This window comes from Monopterus albus, unplaced genomic scaffold (assembly GCF_001952655.1).
Source record: "Monopterus albus unplaced genomic scaffold, M_albus_1.0 scaffold69.1, whole genome shotgun sequence".
In the NCBI taxonomy this organism is placed as follows: Eukaryota; Metazoa; Chordata; class Actinopteri; order Synbranchiformes; family Synbranchidae; genus Monopterus; species Monopterus albus.
Window position 1 is genome coordinate 4,559,042 of NW_018127949.1, and position 9,622 is coordinate 4,568,663.

Consider the following 9,622-nt stretch of genomic DNA (forward strand, 5'->3'; position numbering starts at 1 on the left):
ATAATATTGTGTTTAAGTGGCTAATGGCAATACTTAGGCTTATTTTAGTTTTTGCAACAATAAGATTAATTTTTATTTTATTTATTTATTTTTGGAGCAGAGAGTTGAGTCTAAAATAAGTTATTTAAAAGTGGAAACCACATGTAGCTTCTCACCTGACACCAGGGTATAAATTTCACAACACCCATACAGTCATGGCCATTGTTGCTCTTACAGAAGCCCTCTATACAGCCAGTGGTGGAAAGTAACTAGGTACATTTACTCAAATAATGTACTTAAGTACAATTTTGAGGTATCTGTACTTGAGCATTTTCATTTTATTTCAAACTTCACTACATTTTAGAAGTGAATATTGTACTTGTTACTCCACTACATTTGTTTTATAACTTCAGTTACTAGTTAATTTTCATAGCCGGATTAATACAAAAATACAGTATAATCATAAGAACTCATTGGTTTCTGATGGGAAATTCACAGGCGGTAGTAGTTCAAACTAAACGCATATAAGTTAGTTAAAACTAGCTTCTCCTTTACCAGCTGCAACATTAAATGTGAGGTACACAATAATGCACCAATAATTATCATACAATAATGTGATGTACAGGAATTTGAAATGTGCCATTTTGCATAATGAGTACTTTTAGTACCTTAAGTATGTTCCGATGCAAATAATTTTATACTTGAGTAACATTTTGAATGCAGGACTTTTACTTGTAACAGAGTAGTCTTACATTGTTGTATTGCTACTTTTATTTAAATAAAGGATCTGAATATGAGTATCTGTATAAGTTGTCAGAAAATTTAGAGGCTGTAAAATGTTAACTCTAGTGTTGAAAGTTACTGTTTTCTATGCTGTCAGAAATATTGCATATGCTAGTTGCATTAGCTACCAAATTACTATTGTGTGTATACACCTGTTGATATATAGCTGATTAACAAGTCATTTAATGTGCAGTGTATGTACATGTAGAAGTTGCACTGTAAAATGAGAGAACTTCTGTAAAAGTCACCTTTATTATTAGTTTTAAAAAACCTAATAGGCAGCCGTGATAGGATTTATTTTAAATTTTCACTGCCAAAAGTGTGCTGGTTATTTTGCTCATGATGTGAGAAGAATGAAATTATTGCACTTGTTAGAGTAGTGAAGAGAAAGCTGAAGTACATTATAAATACATCCATGATTCCTCTTAATCGTAAGCAACATCAGCAGGCTGACAGCTGGGTCACATATTAGGAGGTTAGTATGCCGTGGAGTCTAAATGTGCACAGATAATGCCATGTACTATTCAACTTATAGCAAGGTGCACAGGTAATCCTATTACCAGTGGCAGGAAATTTCTCTGCATATTTCCCCTATACAGTTTACAAGCATCTGCATGTTAATTCAAACCTGTATGTTGTATAGTTTCGTAATGGTACTGCTCAGGATATATATAAATAAAACAATGATTTGTCTGTGGGTGTTAGCGGCCAGTGAAAAATGTGGCCTCCAAAAATGTATGAAATTAAAGGCCAACTGGTCTTCCCCTTCAAATCATAAAAACTATTGGCTACATGACACAGAATGCCTTTGGGGAAATATCTGTTGCTCTTTTTCCAAAAAAAGTCCTCTGTCCTACAGTAGATCTGTATAGACACACATCCATCCGCCCATTTGGAAGCCAAAAAATATTTGCAGGAACATTGCTTAAGAGGCTCGTGGACGTGTTCCAGGTCATCGTTAGGTCACTGTCTCTTGACTAACAGCTGAGCAGTCATTTTGGCTGAGATGATTAATGGCCATTTGCCTGTGACCGTTCGCTGTCATAATCTGGTTTTGCATTGAGGTCGAGCAGGTCACTATCATCTGAACCATTCAGGTAACCACACAGAAATAACCTACATCTGAATTTGAATAAATAGGCCCTGAGTTGATTCTGTCCTTTGGTTGTACTTTTGGGCAGGGTTTGCTGGCACCCCTGGATATCTCTCACCTGAAGTCCTGAGGAAGGATCCCTATGGCAAGTCTGTGGACATTTGGGCTTGTGGTGAGTCCTGAGCCTCATCTTTGGCCAGTTAATCTGTTGCAGTCGGGTTGTTACTTTGCGGCGGCGGGAAACAAATGCCAGACTGGCTATGCTTGTCTTAACACGCGCAACAGCCTTGCAAAGTATTTTTGATGATGAAACTATTTTCAGAATAGATTATGGGATAGTAAAACTGAGGCAGGGTAATTAGTAGAGAACACTTCAACCTTGCAGAGTAGCAACAACATCATCTTGCTCAGAAATTGTTGGAATAACCAGGCTTTTCAAAGTTGCAATAAAACACTTTCTTTTGCTATTGTTGCATTTTCTTTTTTAATTTAGTGTATTTTCTTCTGAATGTTACCTGTTGCTGTGTGCACATTGAGTTTGCTTGTAATGAAATGTGCTTTATAAATTATCTTGCCTAATTTAAATAATGTATGCATTGTAACATCTGTTGTTTTTTTTTCCCTCACTTTATTTTCTGTCAGGTGTTATTCTCTATATCTTGTTAGTGGGATATCCTCCATTCTGGGATGAAGATCAGCACAAACTCTATCAGCAGATCAAAGCTGGAGCGTATGATGTAAGTGTGCTTTATGTGTGCATGTGTTTGGTGTATATTTGTGAAGGGTGCAGTGCAGTGCAGGGGTTTGCTAAGCAGTTTTTGAATGTTTAATGATGTCCAGTTTAGAGCTGTTTCAACGCTATTGATCCTATCAGGGGCTCTCTGACGCATTGCAGAGGGGTGTGTGTGTGTGTGTGTGTGTGTGTGTGTGTGTGTGTGTGTGTGTGTAAGAGAGAGAAAACTGGAGAAGGGGTATCCTCCTTTCTCAGTCTCTGGGTAATCAAGTCACATTGCAGTTTTCTGAGAGACTGGACAAGTCTCAGGCAGCCTGTTTTTTTGGGAATTTACCCTTAATAAAAGTGGTTCAAAGACCCGCACCAGAAGCATGTGCCCTAATAATCCAAAAAGAACATTAGCAGTTGCATTCTCATATCAGTCTAATTTTGACAAATTAACCACCCTGATGGTGTGGATTAACCAGAAATACAGTATGTATGTATGTATGGCTTCCAACAGTCCTAATATCCTTTCCGGTTGTCACATGTCACAATTACCTGTGTCTTCATATTCCTCAGTTCCCATCCCCAGAGTGGGACACAGTGACTCCAGAGGCAAAGAACCTGATCAACCAGATGTTGACCATCAACCCAGCCAAGAGAATTACTGCTGAACAGGCCCTAAAACACCCATGGGTCTGTGTAAGTATTCACTCACTCACCTAACTAACTCTGAGAATTATTGAAATTATACAAGGTACAACTGACAGGTGCAATCTGAGCATAATGGCACATGCTCACACAACACTACCTATAAAAGTGATTCACACAGAGTTGGTGTTTAATTCTTGTTCTGCTTTCCCACAGCACCGTTCTACAGTGGCATCAATGATGCACAGACAGGAAACTGTCGAGTGTCTCCGCAAGTTCAATGCTCGCCGAAAACTAAAGGTACTCATCCTAAATTTTTATTTGCTACCATTTTGTTTCATGAGCGCCCCCCAGCTGTTTTCTGCTTCCTCTCACTCTTGCACAAATGATCTTAACTTTCTTTTGTCTTATAGAAATTTGCTTCCTATTTATCCACTACTTTCTGTAAATCTCTTGTGATTACACTAAACAAAAACGTGTACAGATTTACAGTGACATTTGCAATTGACCTATTTATGTCTAACATGAGCTTCATACTTTGTCACCATATATTAAACTAGTTGCTGTGATCTCTTACTGTATATGTAAATATAGTTCAGCACAATTACTGGGATAAAGCTTCATATTTTAAGTTTTTAAATGGATGTTTGTGTTGAGACAAATGTTTGGGGAAGCTCTACTTCTTTTGTTAAATGGTAAAAGGAGTTGTATTCATTTATATTTGTCTAAATAAGATATCAAGAGAAAATACATGGCAGTGTACTCTCAGCAGTTTTGCAACATTTCAAGCAATACCCAGCTCTAGTCGCTGTAGTTTGCATTCACAGCCCTACATGCAAACTCATGGATCAAGTAGGCTCTGTAATGTTTTGTCGCAACATTTAAATTAATTTGCATAAAGACTGATGTGGGACTTGGAGACGTGAAGACATACAGTTAAGGGTGTGTCTCAGTAATACTATGTATACAGTTTTTATAAAAACATAATTGGACTGTTTGACAGAGGACAAGTAAACACTCAGCCTTGACTGGAATTAGCTGCTGTGATGAACGCAGCAAGACAAACATGTTGCTGTCTCATTAGAAATAAATGTAGAACAGTGAGTCCAGGATAAAAACTGAAATCCTGTTTAATAAAATGAAAATCTCTGCACTTATTATACCTCCTTCACTTCTCTCTTCTCCTCCAGGGAGCCATTCTCACCACCATGCTGGTGTCCAGAAACTTCTCAGGTGGGTGTGCTCTTCGCCCTCAGCCTCCCACGCAGCACATGCAGAGGGAGAGGAGGAAGGAGAGTGGATAGAGTCCTCTGCACCTCTTTTAACCCCCTCACCACATACACACACACACACACGCTCACCCACTCATCCTCAAAATAACTGTTTTTGTGTGCGCACAGGATTTTGCTTGCTTACAACATTAAAACTGATTTGAAACATGAAGTTCCTTCGAGTCATGGTAGAAGAAATGTATTGATTATGCTGCTTTTTTGTGAGTGCATTGCATCCTGATGTATGTGAACAGGCTAAAATGCAGTGTTGGGGAGTAATGAACTACTAGTTCAACTACAGTCATATTTACATAGTCGTTACTTTTTTGCCATTCTTTGTGTAATTACTGAAACTACAAACAATTTTGGTCTGTAAAAAAAAGAAATGGAAAAGACATTTTGCAGTGCTGCATGTGAGCAGCTTTTCAGGGTTGACAAGAACATTTTCAGCGCCAAACAGAACCACCTGTTGGATAAGAACTTTGAGAAGCGACTCATGTCATACAAAGGAAGGGTTCTGCTCTAAGTAAAAAGATAGGCCCAGTGTTCAAGCTGTTCATACTGTCTAAAAAGGTGAGTTGAAGAATATTTTAGTTGTTAATATTGTACAAGTCAGATGTTACAAAACTGAGAAGACAGGCCCATTTTTATAGACCAGCACCCAAGTTGGTCAGACGTCTAAAATGGTGCAGGTTTAATATTTTTTTCTTTACTGTTTTAACGTTCTTTTGGACCAAACAGGTCTAGGGACTACCCCACTGAGGAGCCTCCCCAAGATCTACACACCTTTGATCTTTTTCTTTCTTTTTTTTTTTTTTTTGTTTGCATTTGCACCGCCAGTAGGAATGCTGAAGTAACGTAACACTAATAAGACAACTGACTGTTAAGAGATTAACCAGCCAGCTCTCACAGTTGACACATAGGCTAGTGACATTACCAGTAAGTGTTTTCTTTATATGTTGCTAATGTGATATAATGAGCCATCTACCCAGAGGCTTCTGTTGGCAGACTGCAGCTCCCATACCGCTAGTGATGGTTATTGATCGCTGTTGTTACACAGCTAACAGAGTTTTTTAAAAAATGACAGTGCTGCTGCAGTTAAAGTACATGCAACTCATAGTTCCTATTGTGCTTGGAGAGTACCCACCCTGAAGGAGAGCTAAAAACGTTCCCCCAAAATGATGTTCTAAGAACTATTATTGTTCTGAACTCCTGTGGTGTGGGCACACACAAAAAGGGGGGTACTTTTTCCAATTGTTCCTCCAGTCCAAAAGTGCCTTTAATTGCAGTCAGATAAGACAAAATCTAGATTTGTTTAGAACATTCCTTGCTGTTTTGTCCTTGTGAAAAGCCCAGATGGAATCATTTTGTTTAGGTCTCAGGTAATATTAATTAAGTGGCATTTTTTGCTGCCATGTGACTTTTTGTTATATGTTAGACTTTTGTATCTCATGTACATGGTCAGTTTAATAATTTACAAAGTAGCTTGAGCTACTTATTTAAGCATCTTTAGTTAGCCAAACTAGATTTCTCACCAGAGTACTTCAAACTTTTTCTAGCATGAAGTAAATGCTAGCTTCCAAAGCTATGTAGCTTCCCCAACACTGCTAAGATGTGATCTTTCATCATGTACCAGATTATATATGGCCGCCAGTTTTATCCATTCTAATATCTTTCTCCCTGTGTGTGTGTGTGTGTATGTGTGTGTGTGTGTGTGTGTGTCCCTCTTTTCTGCTGCCTGTGGAGCATTTGCATGTTTCGGAGAGTGAAGAATTTTGAGATTTGTATGTTGAGGGCAAGTGTGGCATTACAAAAACAGGAAACTGCCAAGATTGTGTTTTTATCTCAGTCTGCTGAGAGTGACTTGTTTTCCTTGAAGCCTTGTTCTTAGTCTCTAAGTAATTGGTCAGTTGATGGCTAATCATTTCAACCCTGGGCCTAGGAAACCACAGGGGTGCACGTCTTTGCTGTTGCCCATTTCTGTCAAACCATGTGATGTATTTGGGCTGTAGCCAGCACACCCTGTAGCTTCCTAGGCCCATGACTGAACAGCGCGAGATAGACCTGCCTAATTTGCACAGCCCTTCCCAACTGTAGCATTTCTGTCCAATAGTGGGCCGGCAGCATACCAACTCTGCTGCTGCCGCCTCCTCCACGGCCTCACTGGCTCAGGAAGGTACGTCCCAGAGACACGCCCATCCACTTCCTCTCTACACACGAGCTGCTACTTTGGTTCATAACACAGAGTGGGCCTTCATCACCACCCCCAAACTCTTGCATGCAGCCTCTGCCTGCATCCTCATCAGAATTCACACACATATGCATGCATACTCACTAATTTTGTTCATTTAGGTTATGAGGAATGTGTGTCTTTGCTACAGTACAAAGACATCAGATGTTGTGCACATAGTCATGTACATCAGCATCACTTAATTGTAATCGATTTAGTTCAATCTGCACTCCAAAGTGCTTTTCACATTTACACCTCACCATCACTCAGTCTCAACCTTGTAATCCTCATTTCATCTCCCAAATTAATTATGTCGTCACTTCTGGTAAGCTCATCCTGACTTCTAGCTGACCCTGTACACCTCTGTGCTCTCCCCAGCCAAGGTGTTGAGGATGGGCACAGGGCAGACTGGGGCAGGGGATGAGGAGGGGCATGTATCTTAGGGGCGGGAACTAACACTGCAGGGGGCCGGCAAGAGCTGGGTTGGCGTGCTGCCATCATCAGACCTGGGTCTTGGGTGGGGGGGTTGGATGTTGAACAGCTGGGGGAGAGGTTTTACTGAGACAGGATGGAGGTGCTGCTACCAAAGCCAACTGTTGAAACTGTCACCACTGTGCAGTCTTCCTGAGGAATCCTTTGAGGTTAAAAGCATCTCGTCTCCTCTCCCTCTCCTGAGGTCTGTTTTAGTACTTCGAAAAAGATTCTATGCCTCCTCAAAGGAAATAACTTGGCAGCAAATCATCCACCACGTTTCTTGAAAACCTGGTGATGCATTTGATCAGTTAACAGAGGAATAGTGTTCAGTTAAAAGAGGAATATGATTTTTTTTTTTTTTTTTTTTTTTTTTAAGTACTAAAATCAGTCTCTGCTGTCATTCTGCTGGTTGGGTTTGGGTGGTGAAGGTCGGTGATTCCAATGGTGGCTCCATGGATTCAGTAAATTACAGACAGTGTAGAGCAGACTGGGTTCTCTGTTATCTTTTCAAATGGAAGAATCTTCTTTGCTCTGCAGTGCACATAAATCCCTCCATAGTTAACTAAGATCTTTATGTAGGCAGGAAAAAGGTGGAAGATGTGGAAGGGGAGATGACCTTAGTGGTGAAACCTTTGGTTAGGCAGGTGTTAATCGTGGAATGTTTGATTGGTGCGCTGAGCTTCGGGGTGTTTGTGGTGGCTTGACTGTTTACCAGCGCCCTCTGAATCCGGGCTTCCTCACTGAGACTGGACCAAGTTGCCTGTTTGTAAGTTTTTGACGATCAAGTGTGACATCATCACTCTAGACCGGACTCCTCAGCTCTTCGACTTCTTAATTGTCCAGCCATGTATATATTTTTTGGCTTTTGGTACTCTGATGCACAATCCTAGCACGTTTTGCTGTACCTGCTTCCTTGCACATCTCTGTAGAGTATGGCTGAGGTGAGGTTTGCAGTTTGCTCATGATGTTCCCTTTTAATGACACTGTAGCAAAATGTGATAGAAGTGTGCTTTTGAAGCATTTCTGTATGTTTCTGGAAAGATGTTTGCCTTGCTGCCTTTCGCATGTGGGTGTCCTGTGTGGTTATATCCTATTCAAGGGAGATGCACCTTCAGTTGCTTTCTTATACATGCTCCCCTATCATCATCAAGCGGGTATAGTGGTGCAGCCCTCCTAATGTGGGTCATCCTGACTGTACCCATTCTCTCATGTGACACTGATCACTCTTTTAAATGGAGGAGGGGAGGTCATATTTAGAGAGCATATGAATGTGGTAATCCCATGCTGTCACATTTAGCATCCTGATGGCTTTTTGTTTGGCAGAAGATGCAGTCGATAGAAGAGCAGACAATTTGCGCTCTGAACAGTCCTTTCCCTGGTTGTGGAATGAAAACATTTTTTTTTTTTTGTTTGTTTCTTCCTTTGGATGCTGCATGGCCAGACTAAGATTAGAAGCTGTGTATTGACACAACAGCCAAGATTAAGGAGCATGAGTTGACTTGATATTGTTTGCTGCTGTAAATGCTGTGCCCCTTATCTCCGCTCTCTTGTATTGAAATACTAAGCCCTCTTTTTCAACCCTGCCCTCTCTCCCCCTCTTTCCTTCCCATTTGAAGGTAAGAAACACAAGATAAGATTTTTGGAACCTGTGTGTTTGAGTAGGAAACCAGAGAAAAGAAAGCCAAGATATTTGAGAGCTTTAGACTGAAAGGGAAAACTGAACGGGGCCCTTTAAAGGCAATCAATGATTTACATTAACCTAACACATTGCCGTCAGCCCTGGCAGCAGTTTGTCTGACCATCACTGTCTTTTTAGATCTGCTGGGGTCTTCCAGACAGGAAATGGATTCAGGAAGTTTACTTTGCTCTCAGGTTTCACTTTATCCCCAGATGGCAGTGAATGGATTATGATGTGAATGGGTTTAGCAGAGTGTAGTAGCAACCTGTACAGCCAAGGGAAAGTACCCATGAAATCCATTAAATGCATGTTATTCCCTGGCAACATCTAGGCTTACTTTGTCCCAGGGGTACTGGGGTTTCATAGGTATAACAAATTGTAGATCTGTGGTTGTTGCTGAAGTTGTGGGTTTCTAAGGAGATCTGGGTGGATTGGCATGGATGCAGTAAAACTCAGTTTTGTACCCATTTCTCTCCCTTTCTATTGTCTTCTTTTACAGCATGCAAAAGTTTACTCAACAAGAAGTCAGATTCTGCTAAGGTAAGGTTGTCTTGTCATCTCTCTGCCCGCTTTTGTTCTACTACAGTGTGTCATGCCGTTCTGCTATTAGGTGACCCCCTTTTTACCTGGTATTCTTTATCTGTGCCTTTCACTGTCTCTTGGGCACTTTCTGCTCTATCTCTATATACAGTTATGTTTTGGCTCATGTTTCCCAGATTATACTAAAAGTTTCTCAGTCTTCTGGCTC

The 9,622-nt window shown here is 40.5% G+C and overlaps 1 protein-coding gene across 13 annotated transcripts in view; it reads left to right on the forward strand.

Moving 5' to 3' along the window:
• The window catches only part of camk2g1 (calcium/calmodulin-dependent protein kinase (CaM kinase) II gamma 1), a 37,425-nt gene that overhangs the window by 15,320 nt on the left and 12,483 nt on the right, over positions 1 to 9,622 (forward strand). For 9 of the 13 annotated variants that reach the window (XM_020605139.1, XM_020605143.1, XM_020605142.1 and 6 more), the window contains exons 8-14: positions 1,944 to 2,027; positions 2,498 to 2,592; positions 3,150 to 3,272; positions 3,438 to 3,521; positions 4,412 to 4,454; positions 6,606 to 6,668; positions 9,374 to 9,414. In XM_020605139.1, coding sequence (XP_020460795.1) covers positions 1,944 to 2,027; positions 2,498 to 2,592; positions 3,150 to 3,272; positions 3,438 to 3,521; positions 4,412 to 4,454; positions 6,606 to 6,668; positions 9,374 to 9,414 — 533 coding nt within the window. The remainder of the gene's footprint in view (positions 1 to 1,943; positions 2,028 to 2,497; positions 2,593 to 3,149; positions 3,273 to 3,437; positions 3,522 to 4,411; positions 4,455 to 6,605; positions 6,669 to 9,373; positions 9,415 to 9,622) is intronic. The other 4 variants (XM_020605141.1, XM_020605146.1, XM_020605150.1 and 1 more) reach the window with 1 other exon arrangement.